General features: G+C 36.3%; 1 protein-coding gene and 1 pseudogene across 16 annotated transcripts in view; both read left to right on the top strand.

The window, feature by feature from the left end:
- The window catches only part of PAM (peptidylglycine alpha-amidating monooxygenase), a 174,924-nt gene extending 154,323 nt beyond the window's left edge, over positions 1 to 20,601 (top strand). For 2 of the 16 annotated variants that reach the window (XM_033179016.1, XM_033179007.1), the window contains 6 exons: positions 1,032 to 1,147; positions 7,871 to 7,970; positions 10,623 to 10,676; positions 15,968 to 16,171; positions 19,055 to 19,108; positions 19,767 to 20,601. In XM_033179016.1, coding sequence (XP_033034907.1) covers positions 1,032 to 1,147; positions 7,871 to 7,970; positions 10,623 to 10,676; positions 15,968 to 16,171; positions 19,055 to 19,108; positions 19,767 to 19,948 — 710 coding nt within the window. In that variant the 3' untranslated portion in view covers positions 19,949 to 20,601. Of the gene's footprint in view, positions 1 to 1,031; positions 1,148 to 7,870; positions 7,971 to 10,622; positions 10,677 to 15,967; positions 16,172 to 19,051; positions 19,109 to 19,766 lie in introns of all 16 variants that reach the window. The other 14 variants (XM_033179006.1, XM_033179015.1, XM_033179018.1 and 11 more) reach the window with 7 other exon arrangements.
- Positions 20,602 to 22,917: 2,316 nt separating this feature from the next.
- LOC117064418 lies at positions 22,918 to 23,938 on the top strand (annotated as a pseudogene).
- The last annotated feature ends 656 nt before the right edge of the window (positions 23,939 to 24,594 follow it).

Raw genomic sequence — 24,594 nt, 5'->3', positions numbered from 1 at the left:
TGCAGCCATCAAAAAGGATGAGTTTGCGTCCTTTGTAGGGACATGGATGCAGCTGGAAACCATCATTCTTAGCAAACTGTCACAAGAAGAGAAAACCAAACACCGCATGTTCTCACTCATAGGTGGGAACTGAACAATGAGATCACTTGGACTCGGGAAGGGGAACATCACACACTGGGGCCTATCATGGGGAGGGGGGAGGAGGGAAGGATTGCATTGGGGAGTTATACATGATATAAACGTCATGCACATGTACCCTAGAACTTAAAGTATAATAAAAAAAAAAAAAAAAAAAAGATACCCTTGAGTGGAAAAAAAAAAAAAAAAAAAAAAAAAAAAGAAAATGTAGTGGTTCAATCATCTGAATTATTTATTTAATGTAAACATCACCATTTTCATTGTTCTGAATAAACAGTATTGTATTAGGAAATATAATTTTACTACAAAGTATATTCATGGTGTGAAAATTTAAAATATGGCCTTTTTTAATTAAGGAAAAATATGTATTTGATAATCTGAAATATGCATCTCATGTTTTCAAATTCCAGTTGTTTAAAATCAGATTGTTCTATATAGACTATAACTTCAGTTATTTTCTTTGATTTTCTCTTGGATTTTCCATGTAGCTATGGCAAATATTACTTATTTTTTAAAAGATCTGAGACTCCAAAATTATTGGCCTAAATAATCTGACTTTCCCCAATTCCTATTTAGGATGCCTGTAATAGCTATATATGCATATTATATCTATATATCAATATCTATGTATTCCTGATTTCTACTGACTTTCCAAGTGGAAGACACATTTCAGTTCCTGATTTTCATATTACAAGGAGGTTAGTCCACTAACCTGTTTGCCACTGATCTGGTTACTTAAGAGGAGACACTAAGTATTTTATATTCTACTTTTGTTGCCAATTGTAGGGACCAGCTTGACCCTAAATTTATTGTTTGCCTACTATACGTGGATATATTAGAAGTCCATTCTTGCCCATATTTTAAAGAAAGGTTAACTGGATTTGCTGTTGCAGGCTTGCTCTTCGCAGTGAATGGGAAGCCTCATTTTGGGGACCAAGAACCTGTACAAGGATTTGTGATGAACTTTTCCAATGGGGAAATTATAGACATCTTCAAGCCAGTGCGCAAGGTATTTACATATATTATCTAGGTTTCAATTTTCTTGAGAAGAAAACTAAAATATAAATCTTGGCATTCAATCTGCACTTGAATAGTTTTAGAAGAACTTTTAAGATGATGTGGTAACTTTCTTAGCAAAGTTGATGGGAGTGTTCTATTTTATTTTTTATTTTATTTAGAATAAATGTCCTTGTCTATTCCTAGATCAGTTTCTTCAGATGCAAATTAGCATGTGTGCAGTTCTAAGGTTCTTAGTAGAACTGCACCTGCATATGATGGCAGGTTTTTAAATTCACTATAGTTAGAATACAAAAAATAAATCAGTCTCTTTCTGGTTTCATCCAAGTAGAGAAAACATCACATGTTAAGTGTACTCTTATAGTTCTCTTAGACCCAACAGAAATCTTGTTTGCTTTCTTTATTGCTATGACGGTACTAAGCAACAAGACTTGAAAATAGCATTTCCTGGAATTTATTCAAGTTCTAAAGATTTGGTTTAGTTAAGAAACTAAAAGCTACTTTTGGCTTCAAAAGTGTTTTCCCACTGTTTATTCTAACATGCTTTTTATAAACACAGCAACTGTGTTCAGTGCGCCCATGGCCCTTCTGTCTCCTCAGTGTACTTTCTCTGCAGTATGATTGCCAGAGTGATCAGAATGTTCTCTACACTGTATGAAGGTGCTTGAAGTATATCAAATTTAGAAAATTCAGTCTGCTAAAATGCTGCAAATAAGTGTTATTCTTCAAAACATGTAAAGATTCATTGGTTTTAATTGGATCAAAATGCAACTATCAGCTACTGAACCAGGTTTATATCCTGACACTTAAAATGTTATATTATTTCTAAGATACGAGATTTGCTAATTTAAAAAACTTTAAAATACCTCAATATTTTATTTTTAATTAAATTTTAGTGTTTAATTTTGTGGTTACATAGTACATGTTTATATTTATGGGGTACATGAGATATTTTAGCACAGGTATGCAATGTGTAATAATCACATCATAGAAAATTGGGTATCCATCCCCTCAAGCATTTATCCTTTGTGTTACAACAATCCAGTTATACTCTTTCAGTTATTTTAAAAGGTACAATTAAATTATTATTGAATATAGTCCTACTGTTGTGCTATATAATACTAGGTCTTATTCATTCTGATTTTAAAAAATCATTCTAGTTAACCGTCCCCACCTAACCCCCCACCACACATACACACACACTCTCACACACTGCCCAGCACCCTTCCGGGCTCTGGTAACCATCCTTCTGTTCTATATATCTATGAGTTTGATTGTTTTTTTAGATCCCACAAATAATTGAGAACATGTGATGTTTGTCTTTCTGTGCCTGGCTTATTTCATTTATAATGATCTCCAGTTCCATCCATGTTATTGCAAATGACAGAGTCTTATTCTTTTTGTGGCTGAATAATACTCCATTGTGTATATGTACCACATTTTCTTTATCCATTTATCTGTTGACAGACACTTAGGTTGCTTCCAAATCTTGGCTATTGTGAACAGTGCTGCAACAAATGTGGGAATGCAGATAGCTCTTTGATATACTGATTTCCTTTCTTTGGGCATATAACCAGCAATGGGATTGCTGGCTTATGTGATAGCTCTACTTTTAGTTTTTCCAAACTGTTCGATATAGTTTTACTAATTTACATTCCCACCAACAGTATACAAGGGTTCCCTTTTCTCCACATCCTCATCAGCATTTGTTATTGCCTGACTTTTAGATGAAAGTCATTTTAACTGGAGTTAAATGATATCTCATTGTAGTTTCGATCTGCATTTCTCTGATGATCAGTGATGTTGAGCACTTTTCCATATGTCTGTTTGCCATTTGTATGTCTTCTTTTGAAAAATGTCTATTCAAATATTTTGCCCATTTTTTAAATTGGATTATTAGATTTTTACTATAGAATTGTTTGAGCTCCTTATATATTGTGGTTATTAATCCCTTGTTAGATGGGTAGTTTGCAAATTTTTTTTCTCATTCTGTGGGTTGTCTCTTCACATGGTTGATTGTTTCCTTTGCTGTGCAGACACTTTTTAACTTTATGTGATCCCATTTGTCTATTTTTGCATTGGTTGCCTGTGCTTGTAGGGTATTACTCAAAAAAAAATTTGCCCAGACAAATGTCCTGGAGTGTTTTCCCAATGTTTTCTTGTGGAAATTACACAGTTTGAGGTCTTAGATTTAAGTCTTTAATCCATTTTGACTTGATTTTTGTATAAAGTGAGAGACAGGGATCAAGTATCATTCTTCTGCATGTGGATATCCAGTTTTCTCAGCACCATTTATTGAAGAGACTGTTCTTTCCCCAATGTATGTTCTTGGAAACTTTGTCAAAAATGAGTTCACTGTAGATGTATGGATTTTCTTCCTGGGTTCTCTATGTGATTCCATTGGTCTATGTGTCTGTTTTTATGGCAGTACCATGCTGTTTTGGTTACATAGCTCTGTAGTATAATTTGAAGTCAGGTACTATGACTCCTCCAGTTTTGTTCTTTTTGCTCAGGTTAGCTTTGGCTATTCTGGGTCTTTTGTGATTTCATATAAATTTTAGAATTTTTTTCATTACTGTGAAGAATATTGATATTTGGATAGTGATTGCATTGAATCTGCAGATTGCTTTGGGTATATGGACATTTTAACAATATTGATTCTTCCAATCCATGAACATGGAATATCTTCCCTTGTGTGTGTCCTCTTCAGTTTTTTTCATCAGCATTTTATGGGTTTCATTGTAGAGATCTTTCACTTCTTTGGTTAGTTCCTAGGTATTTAATTTTATTTTTGGCCATTGTAAATAGGATTACATTTTCTATTTCTTTTTCAGATTGTTCACATTGGCATACAAAAATGCTGCTCATTTTTTATGTTGATTTTGTATACTGCAACTTTACTGAATTTATCACTTCTAATAGTATTTTTGGTGGAGTCTTTAGGATTTTCCAAATATCATATCATACCATCTGCAAACAAGGATAATTTGACTCCTTCCTTTCCAATTTGATGTCCTTTATTTCTTTTTCTTGTCTGATTGCTCTAGCTAAGACTTCCAGTACTATGTTGAGTAACAGTGGTGAAAGTAAAATGCTTCAATGTTTTATTCATAGAAATTTGTCTGTTAGAATACTGACAGCTAGTCTGGTGTTTATCAAATTTTATTCCAGAGATATGCATTAAATACTTACTCTGTGTCAGGCATTTTGCTAGGTACTAAGGGTACAAAGGTGAATAAGGGTATAAGGGTGAAAGAGACACAGCCTTTTCTTCACTGGAGCTTTTAGCCATAGTAACAGGATCTGAATATAACCAAAAGGAATCTAAACTAAAGATTCCCGTATAAATTCCTTTCTTTAGGTTTCTATTTATATAAACAAATAAAATTTTTCTAGAAATAGTTCACTAGAAAAGCAACAGGCAATGAAATCTCAAAGCATAGCAGCCCTGCAGAAAGAAATTCATTACAGTGATAATATTTTATTTCCAGTTTTTCAGATCCTTATTGATTATCCAGTCTTCATTACTGTGCCCCTTTGAGCTAACTTCCTCATGTCTGTTGGTAAAGGAAGTGAGATGCTTAACTTTCTCTCAGTTCTTTGCTTTGTATTAGTGGAGTGTTTGCCTTGCTCGTTCTTTTAATGATAATGTACTGTGTCAACCAGGATATTAACTTTTAATTTAAATATGCATCTAGAAATCAAAACTAAGTGCTAAGCAAGAGGCTAAACGAGCCTTAACCTCATAGAAATCTGAAGAGTTCTCAATTAAAATTTCCAAAGTATTGTGCCTTCATCAGATGTTAGGCAAAGAATGAGTCACAATATGTGGGTCAATTCAGCAAACTTGAAAAGACAGTCTTACTCCAAGATGAAGTTTGCTTTTCCTTTCAGTAAATAAGACTTGATATTACACCAAAACATAGAAATATATTCTGTGTTGACACAGTAAACTGAACGAAGATTAATTTTGGGTGAAGGAAATAATATGGTCTATTGACTCCTGTGTAAAAAGAGATCCCTCTTCACGTCAAAGGTCAAGTTTTACATAAGGAGGTTGTGCCTCTGTTTGTGCATATCCACTCCTTATCTCATCTTACGTTTCAGTTCTCCATCTTCTACTATTACATTCTTTAGAGATGTTTCCATCTGAATGTAGGGACTCTGTTTTTATGTCTGTGCAGGGAAGCTTAGACAGTAGGACAATAAAGAAAATGGTTCTATCAGATGTTATCAAAAAGCTGTGAGAGAAAAATACACATTGTCACTCCCCAAGTCATTCCCCCTGTAATCAAAGGAAAGGCTTGTGGTCCCTCAATATCTGCTTTTACACACACTCTTCAGACAGGCATTTTTTGTCATCTTCTGTGTAGCAGCTCATATGGAAAAGGAAGAGAATGTTCCCCAGCCTTCCATATCAAAAGAAAAAAAAAAGCCCAGATTTATGTTGTTTTTCCAACCTTCACAGTGATAATTAAAATGATAGTACTTGAGCTGAAAAGTTCACCTAAGTTAAATTACTTGTTCAAACTACATGGAGTAGCATACGTGGATCTCAAACCTAGGTCTTTCTGACTTTGAAATGTGCTTAACCTTTTCATTCCTGAAGTACACATTGGTATGCCAAGGGCTATATTAAGCCACAACATGAACATTGTGCAACGTAGAAGAACTGTTTTACTTAATATTAAGTAGATTTAAACTTACTATGTTGAAGTAAACATTGTTATGCTGTGGAATAGAGCACAAGTATCCTTATGAGTTTTTAAAATAAAATACAAGATTTTGAAGGCAGTTTGCTCCAGGCTTTGTCACCAGATGCCTGGTAAAGATATTATCATGCTTTTCTCATGTCAATTTTATTTTGCTGGGGGTACTTTAAAAGAAGAGTCTGCAAAGGCTAGATTAGAAGATCTTTAAATCTGTGTAGCTCTAAAAATACTAAAGCTTGGTCTTAAAATTTAACAACATAATTTTGTTTCAAATGACACAAAGCAGTAGAACAGTTCATTGAAAAGATTACAACTGAGTTCTTCTGATTGCAAGAAGATAGAGTCCCATCTACTAAGCCTCTCCCTGAGTTCCTGTAGTGGCCCCAAAGTACTGTATTTCTAGCAGAACCTTTGGCTCCATGGATCAGTGGGGCCAAGGTTCTGCTAGAAATACAGATTAGTGGCTCTCTCATTTGAGAGCCACTAATAAAGGTTTATTATTGTTGTTGCCTTGAATTTATGACATATTGTGATTTATGTAAAGCAAAGTTCTTAGCCAGCGAATAGTTTACACATTCCTTCCTCACCTTTATTTCCCCATCATTATATTTTTCCTATCAGAAAATATGAAGTATTCTACAACCATATGTTTTATAAAGAAATTTCTAAGAACATATTACGGTATAGAACAGGAGTGGCCTATCATTTGGTAGTCTTTTGCCATCCATTAAGTGAACCTCCCAAAAAAGATGAACATTTAATGACAAGCCTGCAGGATTTCAGCAAGGCAGCATTTTGATTTCTGACTCTCTGTTTTCCTCTACACATTTGTCACAGCTTATTTAAGAGTATGAAAAAAATGAGACTCCTTGGCACAGCTATCTCATTTTTCTTTTCAGTGTGATAAACTTGATGATTTCTAAAGTACGACAGTATCTCCAGAGCATGTATTCTTCTGCTCCACCTAAACTGAGCTAGGAACAGTAGTTTGTCTCATTAGTACCCTTTGAACTCAGCACATCAGGTAGGCAGATGTTGGCTGATAAGCCCACAGTCTGGATACTCACTAGTTATATTTTTGATAACTGTGTATCCAGGCAGGTCTTCTGGCCTCAAAGGTGACAGATGTTATCTATATCCTGCCAACTGCCAGACCCAGGGCACCTTTGGAGGCTTCCAGAGACAGATGGAAATGTCAGCAGCACAACATTTTAAGCCTTCTCTTCCAAGAACTAGTTTGGTGACCGCTAAAAGAAAGTCATAAAAGGATCTCCCCTGTCTCTTGTGTCCTCATAATGGAGATGACAATGATTTGAAACAGAGAAAGATACATTAAAATGTAGAACATCTGAAGTAGGGACAAAAGCCCAGGAAATACTTGGAGGTAACACTCAATTTGTTTCCTTTGCTGACTGAAAACATCACAAACATAAGACTTCAAGAGTATAAAACCCCACATTGCTACATATCTCTTAGTATATATTTCAAAAAATTAAATGTCCCAAATCTCTGAAATGATTTTTCTTATCGATAATATACAAATAGTTTTTAAGATAGCACATGATAGCTTGATGGGAATACTAAAAATTAATACCTAGACTTTTTTACTTGTACAAATTTTAAAAAGTAAATTTGATAGTTATTAAAAGGTAGAAGAAACTTGAAGGCAAAAATCAATATAAATAACTAGACATAATGTAACAACAAGTAAACAGTATTGTAAAAAATAACCTACCTGTAAATTTTAACACTTAAAAAACTTGAAAGTCAGTGGTGGGGGTTCCTTAGCATTTCTCAATGTTTAGAATTATGTCTGGAAGAGTCAGTACCCAAGAATGAATAAATGAATGACTCCCTTCAGCCTTGAGTTGCTTCAATAGGAAATATTTTGCTTTGGTTTGAGCAGTATGTTTTGTTGTTGACTTTGCTTTGTTTTTCTGCCTTTTCATGAAGGATTCAAGCAAAGGCTCACCACTTTAATGTGTGGCTTCTTATTTTGGCAGCACTTTGATATGCCTCATGATATTGTTGCGTCTGAAGATGGGACCGTGTACATTGGAGATGCTCATAGCAACACCGTGTGGAAGTTCATCTTGACTGAGAGTATGATTTTCATAGTATTATTGTTCACATTTTCCCTCAGTTTGATTGCTTAAAAGCATATGAAACAAAAACATTTGCATTTCCTTTTTACTGATGAGAGTAGGAATCAAAGTATAAAGCAGTTGTTAAAAGACCTATTTGGTGTCCATTAAGTGGAAAGAAACATGATATATTTTTTTTTTTTTGCTGGCACTTATCCCCTTGTTTCCACAGGAAATTCTTGATGCCTGAAGTACTGTCTGTTACATTAAAAGTCAACATTAATTCCAGCTTAGTTCCAGAAGGAGGGAGGGGCTTTGGCAAAGCAGAGGGCTTGACTTCTTTCCATAAGGCATCATTCCCATATGGCCCTTTCGCTCTCAGTAGCTGCTGAGCATCTAGAGATACCAGCATCTATATGAGACATATTATCCCAAAGAGGAAGCACTTGGAATTTGCTGCTTGGACTTCAGCTTTCCGAAATAACTGAATTGCTATATTTTCATGTAACTCAAAATGTTTTGTCTAAGTATAGATTTGCTGCATCAGGATCCCACCAACTAGTTGTGGAGTTTTCTAATTGCAATTTGGACGTCATTTTTAATCCCTAAAAAGTAGACTAACTTTTTACCCCTAATATCATGCTAAAACAAATAAATTTTTTAAATTGAAATGTACCAAATGCTTGATAGGACACAAACTTCAATATCCAGAAATACTTTTAAAACATGGCAGGGCCCAAATAGGAGAAGGTGAGAGTGAGGAAAATAATTAGGGATGATAAATTTGAGGTATCAGGAGCTGCAACAGGTAGTTTTAGATAAAGGACAAAAACAAGATATGTAAACGATGAAGAAAAATATTAATTATAAAAGTGCAAACATAAATTATAAAAAGGCAGGAAGGCCGGGCGCGGTGGCTCAAGCCTGTAATCCCAGCACTTTGGGAGGCCGAGACGGGCGGATCACGAGGTCAGGAGATCGAGTCCATCCTGGTTAACACGGTGAAACCCCGTCTCTACTAAAAAATACAAAAAAAAAAAAAAAAAAAAAAACAAACTAGCCGGGCGACGTGGCGGGCGCCTGTAGTCCCAGCTACTCCGGAGGCTGAGGCAGGAGAATGGCGTGAACCCAGGAAGTGGAGCTTGCAGTGAGCTGAGATCCGGCCACTGCACGCCAGCCTGGGCAACAGAGCGAGACTCCGTCTCAAAAAAAAAAGGGCAGGAAAACAAATTACAGCAGTGGAAAGTAAAACCAGGAGTCCAAACACATAATCAGATACCATACAGGGTTTGGATATCAATTAATTTGGTAACTTTCATAGTCAGAACTATCCTTTGAGTAATGTTTGCAGTTGTGTAAGAAGAACCAAGTTAGAACTGAGTGAGCAGAGATGCCCATGGACTGTGCCACTCCAGCAGTAGCTTCACATTTCCCTTGCAAATGTGGCTATCTCACCACCTGAATTGTCAAAGAGGATCCAGAAGGCATGGTCAGACAAGAAGGCAAAGATAGATGGATAACCCCTAACTGCATGACTAAACTGAGGATTTTCAGAACAAAAACAAATGCACAAATACTTTTAAAGATGGAGAAGAATTCAGAAGAAAATCTAGCCAATATCTTAATTTTATGGATAGGAATATGATTCCTGAACTCATTAAGATTTCAATCTGAGGCCCAGCCATGATCCCCAGCCTTTTTGGCATTAAGGGACCAGTTTCATGGAAGACAGTTTTTCCACAGACCATGGGCAGAGGGAATGGTTTCAGGATAAAACTATTCCACAAGGATCATGCAACCTAGATCCCTTGCATGCACAGTTCACCAAAGAGTTCAGGCACAAATGAGAATCTAATGCCACCACTGATCTGACAGGAGGCAGAGCGCAGGTGGTTATACTCACCTGCCGCTCACCTCCTGCTGTGCGTTCCAGTTCCTAACAGGCCACGGCCTGGGGTTTGGCAACCCCTGCTTTATACCACCCTAGTGGTTTGAAACTCAGAAGATGCATGTCTGATTTACCAGCGGCAGGGACTGTTACAATACACATGGCCAGTCCCCACTCAAGATCTACAGAAAGAAGAGGAATAATATTATGTGTATTTTAGAAAGTTCTCCCAAGTGACTTTGGTACATCTCCTGGTGGAAAAGCACAGCGCTATGGCATTCAACTTCAAAATAGAGAAGCCCTCTGCATAGAGCAAAGTGCAATAAATCTGGAAAATAGTACATTTGGAACAGTAAGACTGCCACTGAGGATTAAATCGGTGTCTTATTTATTTGCATCCTTGTAGTTAACTGGTCAAATCCATTAACATCAACTAGAAGACTGGTAACCCAACATGGCAGAACTAGTAATCAGTCTAAGATATTGTCCACATGAAAGCAGAACTGCTTGGTCTTTCAGAAATAATACAATATTATGAACTCTACAAGAAAAAGCTCATTCTAAATATGAAGTCCTTAGAAATATTTTAGCTTTCCCTAGGAGATTTTATCCAGGATTCATGGACCACTTAATTAGTGGTTTGCATTGAACTCGTTTCTAATATAATGCATTTGATGAATTAAGGAAATATTTTCTACTGAGTAAAATTAATATCAAAGTTAAATTTTCAAATGTTCTTTTTGGAGATTCTGACTTTTTTCTCTCCTTGCTGTGCTGTTACAGAAGTGGAACATCGATCAGTTAAAAAGGCTGGCATTGAGGTCCAGGAAATCAAAGGTAGGTCAGATTCCTATTATTACTATAAAACCAAAGTCTAGCTGTGTTGAATTCTTTTATGGCCCTTGATTGCAACTTAAAAAATTACCAGGCTAAAAATATAATCTGGTAAATTATCAATGACTTCTGCTATGTACTGAGCCTTTAAACCTGTATGTTGCCACTTCTCTTTTTTTGATAAATGGAGCAGTCATAATGAGTTCAAATTACTGATTTCAAGTGATGAAAAGTGATTGAGGATACAAGAAATCTATAACTAGTGAGCCAGAGATATTCAGAGAAGAAAAAAAGTCAGCCACTTTGGGGAGTACATTAACCCCAAGCAGGTAGAAAAATACCATTTGGCATATTGGAAAAACCTTTTCTTAATATGTTCTATTAATATAAAGGAATGAAAAATATCTTTGGTATGTCAGTGCTATAATAGTATGGAAAGATTAGCTGTTTCTTTAGCTTCTATCTTATTCAGCTCCCATGATTTACTGAGGACCTTCTGTGTGTAAAGCACTATCGCAGGTCTAAGGGAAATGAGACTGCACCTGACCTTATAGCCTTATAAGGAAAGAGGGGGAAAGTTACATACATATACACATATACAAATAAGCATATCACTGGTATATAATATCAAGACTAGGGAAATGGGATTTAGCTATTGGTAAGCAACCACTGGGTTCATGTGGAGTCCCTGTCAACTTATTTTGTCCTTTTCCTAGGATCAGTTTATGTTTGTACATTCTAACATCTGCAGGGTTTTGACATGTCATTTCCAGTTAAGGACTCACCATGAGTTTCTCATGCTACCTAATATTTAAGTAGCAAGGGGATTCCATTATTAGTTGCTTTACAAATGATTCACCTAGACATTCAGACACAACCCTAGGCTTACTTGTTTTCTTTTCTCATCAAAGCAGCTGGAAAAGAAATGAAAAGCAGCAACAGCAAGGGGGAGTTTAAGGATTTTATGTAGACAGATAAGAAAATATAGCCAGCTCAAGGGGTAATATAATATTATAAAACAAATGGCAATTGTTTGGCATTTGTAGAGATCCTACCCAAGTGACACTATGAAGTGGCATTCATATCACACTCATATACTAAGGAAAGTTCCTATCCCCCTAGTTTTATGTCTTTGCTATATATAGAATTGTTGGCAAGTTCTGTTTGTCCTGGAATAAAAATGTTGGGAAAGATCATACTGTTAATAGTAGCTATCACTTACAGAGCAGAAACAATTAGCTATACAGAAATTATTACATTTAATCCTTATGCCAACCTTGTAGTAACTGCTGTTATCCCCATTTTATATATGAGGAAATTGAGGATCAGAATTACTGTAAATATTAGACAGTAAATATTAGAATCAAGCTTTAAACCAAAATCTGTTTGGTACCAAAGTCTGCACTCTTAACCACTATTGCTATACTGCTGAGGAGAGACTGATAGCACCAGTTCATTCACTATAAATTCTTCCAAGAAGTGCAAGTTGGGAATGGTTATAGTTTACTCTGAAACCTCTAGAATTTTAAAATAGTCTCAGATCATTTCTGTTTAAATATATCTCACCAAAAAATTCTAGGTGGTACTGGTTGGCCTGCTGAGAACAACTTAGCCATACTGACCTCACCTTAGCCGGTCAATGAAGGATGAATAATGCTGTCATACGGGCCATTTCCGCTCTCCCATGTGCACACCACTGAGTCCAATTGATCAGAAACCTTCCGACTTTGTGGTCAAACTCAGCAGTTCAAACAGTAAATTTTACTGAAATGTCTTGCCTTGACAGTCCAGTTTTCATAGTTACCCAAACTCAAATGAAGTTGTCTCTTCTTCTTTGAACCCATGTGACCCTCATTAAACCTTTTTTTAAGATTATATTCTTATTACAAAAGGAATGTAAATTATGCTGGATTTCTAGATCTTATTTTTTATCAATATCTTGAAGCTTAATTCAAACAACCCTTTATAAAAGAGAAGGGAAAACACAGTTTCAGACTTAATAGCCTTGTAGTTACATGTTAATTTTAAATCCCCAAATTTGAGTTGCCTTTGATAACACCTATCCCTAGTATGAATGGTCATATAACTATTACTATTAAAAAGGTTTCAGAACCAGTGTTCTAAGGAAATTGTAAGGATAAGATAATTTGAGATGATAAAAAAAACTAATGAAAAGGATTTAAGCTTCCTAATAAAGTTACTAGAGATAAAACAGGTATACCAATATCTCACCAAAGCATAGCCCTCACCCCCAGGGACCCCCCCCCCCTCAGTATAAGATGATAATGGCCAATCACTTTCAATAAAACTTTTAAAAAATCAAAAAACCTCTTTAGTGCAGTTAGCTTTTTAGGCCTTATGGTAATCAACACATTGTAAGGAAGCACATTACACTTAAGAAAAAAAGAATGATCTCATCGGTACTATACGCACTTTTCATGTCCTCTAACCAGTTACTTCCTAGTATGCCATTTGCCTTCAGGTCTTCAGTTCTGTCTGTGATGAACTGGGATACAATTGCTGTATTAAGAATGCCCTTCCCTTCCTGTCCCAGTTATTCCAATTCCAAGTGGTCTCTAGACTTCTCTTCTGTTAGGGGGAGACAGATTTGCACATACGTGTATATGTGCACTCACAAAGGAATGCAGCTAGCCTTCCTTTCTAAATGCATTGCTTTAAAGAAGAAGAAAAACTGTCATACATCAGTTTTGAGAAAATTTGTTTATTTCCAAATATCTATAGAGATGCTACAAGGGCTTGCACTCTTATACAATTGTAAGGCATGTTTATTCTACCCAGAATACACCTGGCACTTTATATGACAAAAGAATGGTCATTCTAGGTGCCTCCTATTTTCCAGAAACCTAGTGTTCTGGCTAATCTTAGAGCTTCTTCTCTCTTCATTCATCACAGATGCTCCAAATTATTGGGATTTTTAATAAAAGAATTTAGGATAAAGAGTGAAAGTGGCAGAATTTGGATTATTCTTCATGCTTTCAGTGGAATTCTTAGACTCTTAAGTTATAACTATTGTTTTAGGCATTTTACCCTACATATAAACGCTCTTGTGAAGAGTAGCAATATTGTTTATTTTCTTCAGAATGGAACTTTTTAAATTTTTAGCCTCCTTTTTAAAAATACAGAGCATCTTTTAAATCTTAAATACATTTCAGCCAGTTCCAAAAGTTGGAATCTTTAAGTATTTTTAGTAGATAACACTCAAAATATCAGAAGTGATGTGAAAATCAAGAATTTCTAAAGTGCCGTGTATGTATTATATCTTAGCACGTTCATTGCCTCATTCTCATTACTTTCTATGAATGCTAAACTGATTCTTTTAGTCTTTCACCTGTATCATCCACAGTTCCTTCCATTTAATGTTGCCTAATTCTGGTTCTGCCTTATCCATGAAACTAGATATGACCTAGTATACCCATTATATATTAGGTGCATATAAACTTACTAAATGACAGGCAGTAACTACTCTGGTAATACCCACTTCAAACAGGAACAACTCCTTCTTCCAAAAGGAACAAGTTCTTAAATGCCAGCCTACATCTTTGGCCTATGTTTTTTACTCCCATGATCTACTTTTGCAACTTTCTTGTTTAAATATAGAATAAGCTTAAATATAGAGCAATTTTATATATCTTTCCTATAGTAAACAAAAAAAGACAAAACAATCAGTGGTCAGAAAGAACAGAAATCACACCTGTATTCTCCTCAGAAGCTAGACATAGAAAAGTTATATTTGAACCATTTCTAGGTTTATGAACCAACTCCTTTCCTTCCCTCCCTTTCAAGTTTCAAGAGTCACTTGAGTGGACAAAAGAAAACAAAGGATGGTGTCCCTTTAGCCATAGTACAGGGAAGGAAAGGACTATGAGATCATCTACAAAATGGTGATGATAATAATAGTGCCTACTCATAGGCTTGGTGTGATGATTAAAGGAAAACGATGCCTGATAATGGTGTAAGTACTCAATAGGTGTCATTGAGACTGTAAAAGACGCTGGCTCAGAATGTTGAAGCGAAAAGTTGGAACCTACCATCCGTTTGTATTATAAATTATGTTGACAGTGTCTTAAATAATTTGAGAAACATTTATTCGGAGGAGTGTCCAGCAAGCTACTAAGCTGAGTCTGTACCTACTAAACATTAACCAAAGATTTTCCTGATTGTGTTATCCCTACCATTTTGTCAAAATCTTCTTGAGGCTTTACAATGCATTCTGTATTGTAGGGCAGAAGGGCATACCAAGAAGTTGAAATTTCAGAAATGTATGACCTGTGAGTCTTCCTGCAAATGTGGTTCTAACTTTTAGTCTGGGCAAGTTCTTACCAGTCTTTGTACACTAGAGTAGGGCAAGGATGTCTCAAAGCTCAACCTTATTTTCACGTCATTAGTTATTAAGATCACTGCAGCAGCTTTTATATACATACATGTGTGTGTGTGTGTGTGTGTGTGTGTGTGTGTATATATATATAGTTTCATTGCATCAATTTCTCAAACAGTACTTTAGGCTTGATACCTACCCAGTACCTGCCAATGTTACAGAATAGTTTTAGTTATTATAATAGTTGTTAGTTATTTTCATCAGTAACAAAAGGATATACAGTTCATCTGTCTGTACTCACATTTTGCTGAAAACAATATAAAAGAGCCTGAAAAGGACATAGTTCCTTTTTTCTTTTGTAATCCTAGCATTAATGTGTGCAGCATACATGTGAAGTATCAAAAATTAATTGAACATGAAAAATATTTTTAAACTAAAGATACAAGGAAGCAAACACTTATTATATGCATTTTTTATGATAGACATTTACACCCAACAGTTTTATGAAGGAGGTCCTATTATTAAAATTTTATAGATGAAGTTACTATGGCCCAGATAATTTAAGTAACTTGCCCAAAGTTATACGGCTAGTATATAGGAGAATTGGGATTTGTACCCAGGTTTGTTTGATTCCAGTATGCACACCAATTCTTTCCCTTACTCAATACTGCCTTGTTAATTTTACCTTTGGAAAACTCTGTGGAATTATAGCTAAAGAAGGTATTAAAGGTAGAATAAAAGAAAACTAATTTGAAGGTGAAAAACGATTCAGTGGAAATAACTAATCACAATGCCTGCTGCCAGCTTGGTAGATTCAGGTATTAAAACATGAACCCCATGTACACTGGAGTCAACAAGTTCTTTGTGAACAGTTATTGATTTGAATGGGTAGGGGTGGGTAAGGGGGGTTTGAAATCTTTGAGTCAGTTGAATATTGTGAACTCTTCTTTTCCTGAAGAAGCCGAGGCAGTTGTTGAAACCAAAATGGAGAACAAACCCACCTCCTCAGAATTACAGAAGATGCAAGAGAAACAGAAACTGATCAGAAAGCCAGGCTCGGGAGTGCCTGTTGTTCTCATTACAACCCTTCTGGTTATTCCGGTGGTTGTCCTGCTGGCCATTGCCATATTTATTCGGTGGAAAAAATCAAGGGCCTTTGGAGGCAAGTAAAATGAGCCCCGTGACCTTGGAACCTGCCTTTGAAAGAGTGTTTGGCCTAATTATCCTCAGGAGTTTGCTTGGGATTTTTTTCACTGTCTTTGTTTTTTTGTTTTTAATGCTCTCTACCATTTTTGACATTATTGTCTGTGTTCCAAATATTGCCCCTAGTTAATATCACAGTAAAAATTAGTATCTGGAGACTCTGAAATTTGGATATTTAGATTAAAATATAACCTTTAATGCTACCTTTTAGCAATTGGCTTAAGCCCAATTAATGTCTCCACATGAAATTGTAGGTAGTAGAGTCAGTATAAATTAGCTGAATGACCAGAGGAGGAGATATCTGCTGTTAGGAAGAGGCCCAGTCCTCAAAGTACCTGGGTCAGTTTTTTGGGTTGTGTTTTTCTCCCATTAGGCTGGCTCTGGCTCCTAGCTACATGACCATGGGCAAGTTACTTAATCTCTCCAGACCAGTTTTCTCATTAAAAAGTGAGGATAAAATAGTTACCTTACAAGGTTGTACAAATATTAGATGAAATAATGTACATAAGCATTTATCAGGATACCTGGAACCTAGGAAGTACTCAATTAATACCACCAATGGTTATGATGAATAATCATTGGTAATGTAATAAAAGGCATAAGAAGTTATAAAAAACACTTGTCTTAAACCTTAGTTTTCAAGGAAAATTAATTATTTCTATAACAAACCATTTGATAGTTTTTGAATAGTCATAATTTAGACCATCAGCCTTCCATAACTGAACAAGGCAGAGTCTAATACCAGAGTTAGTATTTTATGAAATAATTATCACAATACAGGATCCAAAAGCTGAGTTTATTTTAGGACATCTAAATAAATAAACAAATAACCCAAATCATGCTTCTCACCTCTCAGTAGCAGTCCCTTGGCTGGGTCCCCAAGTCCTAGAGCAAGTCTGTAGTTGTGTGTGGGAAGAAATCCATGCACCGGGAAGACGGGGAGCATTTGATCAAGAAACAGCATCTGATCCTATTTCAGGTCAAGGCAGCCATGGCGGGGATTCAGTGCCCTTGGCAAAGCCCTGACACAGAAAAAGGCATGGAAACAGAAAACAGAAAATTCAACTTAATATGTTGTAAAAGGGAATTTTTCTTGGACTTTCTTTTGCTTTCTATCTGCCATCAATAAATCTCTGCAAAAATATAGTTAACTCTTCCCAAAAAGGACTTCTATTGAGTCCATGTTACAGATCTGGAACTGTCATAAGTAGAGGCAAAGAGAAATAAACATAGTAATTGTCTTCATGGTGATATATACATGCTTCAAATGAGAAAGAATCCATATCTTGAGTACTGATATGTCCCCAGCACAAATAATAGTTCCTGATACTAGTGGTTTAATAAATTGTTGTTGAAAGAATGAATAAATAAATCAATTGAGCTCACAGAATAGATAACATATGAAAGAGACATGAAACAAAAAAATTATAGTAGAGGGTGGTAAGTGCAGTGATAAATACACAGCGTAGTAGGAACACTGGGGCCTAGGGGCAGGTGGCAGGAATGGTGGTAACCAACCCAATCTGGCAGAAGCAGTGGCTAGGGAATAAGGAAGGTTTGGTCCCTCCTGTTTGCTGTTAAGCACATGTGACATAGCACTGTTACATGATGCTGACTACAGGAATGTGTTAGGAAGGCAGAAACCCAGGTCAAACCCTAGAAAATTGCCATTACTTGATCGGGTTTTACTTAGAAAAATTGCAGTTTCATATGTAGCAGTAGTAGTAGATCAGCTTCTCACTTTTTTTCCAAATTTGTCCTTGATAGATCTTACCCGTTTAAGGTTATTAAAAACCCTAATAAAGGACCTTCCATTTATTCATCATTCCTTATTATGTATTGACTCCATATCAGACACTGTGCTAGGCACAGGGGGATACAAAACTAAGGAATGTCCTTGCAGAACTTACAATCTACTTTGTTGGCTTTCTAACAGTCTTACCAGATTCTTCTTCCCTTCTTGCCTATTTCTTTCTACATCACTGTCTTCTCCCTTTCGTCTAATCTGCCGCTATCTTTTTCCATGATGCTGCCTTCAGTCCTGGTTAAAGACCTAACAGGACAACCCCAGGCCTGATTTTCCTGACCATAGCCCTTGAGGGAGTGATGAAGCCTGGGAAGGAGTACAGGGAGAGACACAGTGAGGGGAATAATGAAACCCATTGGGAGTTCTGCCTCCCCATAAGGAAAGAGAGTCTTCTATCCTTTATGGAGATAGGCAGTCCTATTGGGAACATGTAGGTCACCTACTATGCTTGGAGAATACTCAACGTGTCATGTCCTTTCCCTTCACTTATGTCTTACATAAAGAAGAAACGACATGCATGGATCCAAAGCTTTCTCAAGCAAGACATGTACTGTCAGTAGAAATAGTAAAGCTGAAGGCAATTATTCCTAAATTATAATAACCAAAGATTGAAAAATTTTACAAATTATTGGTAACAATTATTTCCTGATTAAAAAAAGCTATGATTTATTGAGCATTTACTGTATGTCTACAGGTACTGTTCTAAATGTGTCACATGCAGTGTCTGATCTCAGCCTTACAGACAAGGATTCTCCTTGATCTTTCTTTTCTCAGAGCAGAAAACTGAAGCTCAGAGAAGTAATGTATCAAGATCACACAGCCAGTAAGAGTCACAAGCAGAGTCAAACCCAGCTTGGGCCCTTTATGTATGCCTCGAAAATATACCGCCTTTCTTAAAAATTAGAATTGCATACAGACAAGAGCCAGGTCTTGCTTTATCATTTACAAGTTCCTGAATTTAAGTTGGAAGTTGAGTGCATGGGTTGAGGAAGATGACTGGGACTCATTTTGAAATGTGACATCTTTTTTTAGCAGATTCTGAACACAAACTCGAGACAAGTTCAGGAAGAGTACTGGGAAGATTTAGAGGTATGCCATTGACCTTTTAGAACCCTTTATGTTTGGTTCAAAGTCAACAAGCACATGTCTTTTAAAAAGCAAGGAGACATTTCATATTTTGTCTCTGAAGATAAAGCACCTTGTATACAGCTTAGCATCTCCCAGATTAAATACCGAATGTACACTGTACACTAAACTGAAGTGCATGGGTCTGGCAGCAGATTTCTCAGTTTTATTTTTCCCATTCTGCATTATCTAATTTTCTTCCCCTGCCTTTTACCTGGCTTCATTTGTCTTCAGCAAATTTTCTGTCACTCCTGTTGGCATGTCAATGTTTATCATAGTGAAGATGACCTTTTCTTTAAGTCATTGAAATGAGGAGCTGCTCCAGGGAGGCTAGTTCTGGACAGAGAGCTGGAGAAAAGCAGGAGGTGAACGTTAATATGAAATATTCCCACAGAAATACATAATACTTGAGAGCTTTTGTTTTTCTTTCTTTTAATAGTAGCATCTATATGGCTCTGAAGGATAAGTCTCTTTGTCTGTTTTTCTATTTTTTAAAATAAATAAAATAATCTCCCCTTTCCCATCCCCACCTTCTGACTTTGTTTACCATTTAAGAATTTACAAGGAAACAGAATCATTGCTGCAAACTTAACCCAATTTGTTATTGTTTGGTTTTTTTCAGGAAAGGGAAGTGGAGGCTTAAACCTTGGAAATTTCTTTGCAAGCCGTAAGGGTTACAGTCGAAAAGGTTTTGACCGGCTTAGCACCGAGGGCAGTGACCAAGAGAAAGAGGAGGATGACGGAAGTGAATCAGAAGAGGAGTATTCAGCACCTCTGCCTGCACCCGCACCTTCCTCCTCCTGAAAACCAAGCTTTGATTTAGATTGTGAGATTTACCCAGAATGTCAGATACCTTTCCCTTTAGCACGTTTAAAGTTCTGTGTATTTAATTGTAAACTGTACTAGTCTATGTGGGACTGTACACACTTTATTTACTTCGTTTTGGTTAAGTTGGCTTCTGTTTCTAGTTGAGGAGTTTCCTAAAAGTTCATAACAGTGCCATTGTCTTTATATGAACATAGACTAGAGAAACAGTCCTCTTTTTCCATCATAGTACTAATCTAACTATGGAAGATTTGCCCATTTACACTTTTGAGACTTTTTGGTGGATGTAAATAACCCCATTCTTTGCTTGAACACAGTATTTTCCCAATAGCACTTTCATTGCCAGTGTCTTTCTTTGGTGCCTTTCCTGTTCAGCATTCTCAGCCTGTGGCAGTAAAGAGAAACTTTGTGCTACATGACGACAAAGCTGCTAAATCTCCTATTTTTTTAAAATCACTAACATTATATTGCAATGAGGGAAATAAAAAAAGTCTCTATTTAAATTCTCTTTTAAATTTTCTTCTTCAGTTGGTGTGTTTCTGGGATGTCTTATTTTTAGATGGCTACACTGTTAGAACACTATTTTCAGAATCTGAATGTAATTTGTGTAATAAAGTGTTTTCAGAGCATTAGCTGTCAGTGTATTTTCCAGTTTTTGCATATTTGTAAAAATTTGCAAATATTTTACATACAATTTTTATAATAATTACACAAACCCACAAAGATTAAAAAAACTTACTCAATGTCTTCCACCAAAAGAAATGTGTGTATTGTACAAAATTTAGAAGATACTTTGTTAGGTAGCCAATATAAATTAAAAACCAGCCTGAGTTTACATACATACATTTGTAAAGTCAGGCTCTTCTAAAATCCAAAGAGGGTTTTTGCCTACATATCAATCAAAGGATAAATACTTTAATAAAAGGTGGTCACAGCTAAGAGGAAACCCGTATCTCAAATTACATATGCAAATGATCCATCAGTAGGGATCACTAATAATAGTTTTCCTTTTAAAAAATAATTTCAGGCCAGGTATAGTGGCTCAAGCCTATACTCCCAAGACTTTGGGAGGCCAAGCAGATGATTGTTTGAGCCCAGAAATTCAAGACTGCAGCGAGCTATGATCAATCTACTGTACTGCAGCCTAGGCTGCAGAGTGAGATCCTTTCTCTAAAATAAAATAAAATTCCCATGCATCCATAGGAATATATTCATCTTTTACAGTGACTGCAGATTAGTTTTAAAACATCTTTTTCATAATTCCTCAATGCAAGTTAGTAAGAACCAGATAATTTTCCACTTTAAAATGATAGGAATCTAGAACTCTTTTTCAAAAATGCCAGCCTGTTTTTCAGGCATCATAGTAGTAGTTGGAATAATACAGATATAATTGACTAATTGTAAAGTACATGAGAGTACAGAAGGGAAATTTGAAAACAGTAAGTCTGCTAGGGCATTACAATCCTGTCCTAGCACTCCACTTTTATTCTGCCAACCTGGATTAATTGAAGATAGTAGCCTGGAAAGTAATGAACATTGACTTCAGGCAATCTTTCCACTGATTATTCTTGGCTGAACTTCATTTATCGAGTCAGAGAAGGCACTGCCTGAGAAATGCCCCAGAGGAGTGAATCCTAGGCCTAGCCACAGTAGAATCACCTGGAGAATTTAAGAAACTATTTTTGGGCACTCACTTTTTCCAGCGATCTATATTTAGTTGGCTGACAATGGAATACAGGTATAGCTCATGTTTCTCAATTTGTTCCGGTGTTTCTAATGTGCGGTCACAGTTGAAAACCATTGTCTTCAAGAATGGCTATTCTATCTTGCCAATTACAATAAGTGGGTAGCTATATTATCACATAAATTATAGTTTACAGATGTTTGGAGGGGGAAGACAGCATCTGAGTTGTTTTAATATGACTGTTAGCACCAAAATCTGAATGCCTTAATTGTTGGATGTGTTAAATTGGATAATTAAAATGGGCATAATTGACTTATTAAAAAAGCAAAGGGAAACAGCTGTGCTTTCATTTTTTCTTCTATTAAAGTACCTAGAGAATATGATTTGGGAGAGTTAAAAGAATAGCTTGTCATTCACTGAGTTGGCCCTGAATTCTCATTTGCATAAAATCTTTTGTTCTAAGCTTTCTTCTTTAGTTTATTAAATCAGCATATTATTTTTCAAAATTACCATGCATCTTTTAACTCTCATCCAGATGTTATATAAAATCAAATATTTAGGAAGCTGAATGACAATTTAATCCATAGACTTTGTATTAGAGCTTGTTTCCCAGACTGTCACCTACATGTAGCTCAAAGTTGATGTAGCCTACAGCAATACTTCACAAACTTTAATGTGAGTAAGAATCAACTGTGAGTACTTATTTTAGAAGTACTAATTTGGTCCCATTCCCATAGTTTCTGATTCACTGCACTAGGTGGGTCCTGGAAATCTACATTTTTAAGAAGCATTCCTGGTGAATTCAGGTGTTCCATAGTTCATCTCCAAGAAACATAGTGCTACAGAGAGTAGTTGAACTTTAAAACATTCTTAGGCACAGAAAGTAATATTCTCAAAGATGTGGTCTCTGTAGAGTGATGGTTAGGCCTAGATGTCATCAACCCCAGTGCCTCAAACTCAATTCACAAAAAGACCCAGATGCAAATTATCTTCAGGGCCAGAACTTAGCAGCAGCTTCTTCCTTCAGTCCCCTGATGCTCTTTATTCCACCAGGGAAGTAACTTAGGTGCATGAAAAGGCCACTCGTGGCCTCCCAAGAACCTCCTCTTTGTTTTTGAATCACATCTACAGGCTAGAATAAGCAAATCTATTTGGAGTGTTTTTATAGTATAATGATTTAATTAAGAGAACATAATCATTGATAATGGTAAATATGATTCCTGTTCATAGCCTTAACATTTTTGAAACACCAAAACACAAAGATGTCTATCACATATCCAAAGTACTGATATAAAAAAAGGACATGCATTTTTCTGGGTTTGAAAATGGAGTATACACTGTACCATCATACAGAAAGGATTTGCCAATGAAGACCTGATTTTAAAAAGCGCTCTTATTCAGATATACCAAGATATAATATACAACAGGAGCTTATAAAAAACAAGTATGACAATAGAACCCTTTTTGTTTTTGAACAAAAATGCATTTTATACAAACTACCTTAAAATGAGTAAATGATAAGAATGCTGTATTTGAGGACACCGTGCCAGTCCAGTGTTCACTTCCAGCCCTCGCTGTGGAAAGTGACAGCAGTCATGTTGATATTTGAGCAGATGAGAGCCAGTGTGGGCAAGCTGCTCAAGAGTATCAACAGGAACAATCCTGAGAAGCTGGCCACCCTGGAGAGCTATGTGGAGATGCAGGTCAAAGAGAGTGTCTATGATCTGGAAGCCAACCCAGCTGTCCTGAAGCTGTACCAGTCCAACCCAGCATTTTTTCAGACCACGATCACTGCCCAGATCCAGCTGAAGGCCCTCACCAACCTGCCACATACCAACTTCACGCTGTGCAAGTGGATGATTGGCCAGGCACATCAAGAAGAGTGGCCATCCGACGCATTTTGTACCTCAAGGACCTGGAGACCAGCCTCTTTCAGGCCTTCTGGCAAGCCTTGGATGAAAACATGGACCTCTTGGAAGGTATAACTGGCTTTGAAGACTCTGTCTGAATGCTTATCTGCCCTGTTGTGGGTATCACCAGCACATTGACCACTGGCTGCTGGCTGAGATGCCTGGGTATCTGTCGGACAGCCAACTGAAGGTGTGGATGAGAAAATACACCTGGAATGCTGATGAGTCAGAGTAGATCTTCACTGTAGCCAGGAAGAGAACATTAAGCCCAAGAACCTTGTAGAGAAGACAGACTTTGACAGTGTGTCCAGCATCATGGCCTCCTTCCAGTAACTGCAGGTGTTTAATAAATATTTGTTGACTTAAAAAAAAAAAGAATATTATACTATATAATTCTTCATGCCTTCAAATTACACATATTGTCTAGAAAACTGATGGGTAAGTTGAGTCCTTTCTGATGCTAGTTCTAGCCTTGTACTTATTTGCCTAATAATTTTACCATCTCAGCAGGAGATTTCTCATGATAAAAACTCCCAGTAGTTGTGATTCTCTGATTTGCTTATTTGGTAATTAATTTGTCATCTATAGTTAGAAGAGTGTCAAGCACGCATGTAGCTAGAACAACACAATTGCACTGGTTTTTACAACTCACTTGTACTTCTAGATAAGGAGACAGCGCTATTCGATATAATGGCCCAGTCTTAGCCATTCTATTAAGTTTGCAAAGAACACTGGGTTAAGGTCAAAAAAGATCTGAAATTCAGAGTTCTAGACTTGATGATTTTACACACCATTGTCTTAGGCTTCTTTAGTAATCACAAATAAATTGAAACAGGTTTAAGAACTAAATATGTTGTTATAAATTCTTGTTATTAAGAATTACTGATGATATAATAAATGAGGAAAATAATAATGAAGAATTAACAATTTATCAATAAAAAGTATTATTATTGTTCGATTCATATAACTGAAAAGCCCAAGCATGGCTAGATCCAGAGACTGAGATGAAACAAACAGAATTTGGCTTCCCT

Source organism: Trachypithecus francoisi, unplaced genomic scaffold (assembly GCF_009764315.1).
Source record: "Trachypithecus francoisi isolate TF-2019V2 unplaced genomic scaffold, Tfra_2.0 Lachesis_group2, whole genome shotgun sequence".
Taxonomy (NCBI): domain Eukaryota; kingdom Metazoa; phylum Chordata; class Mammalia; order Primates; family Cercopithecidae; genus Trachypithecus; species Trachypithecus francoisi.
Note: the sequence above shows the minus strand (reverse complement) of the source record. Positions and strands in the feature narration are given on the sequence as shown.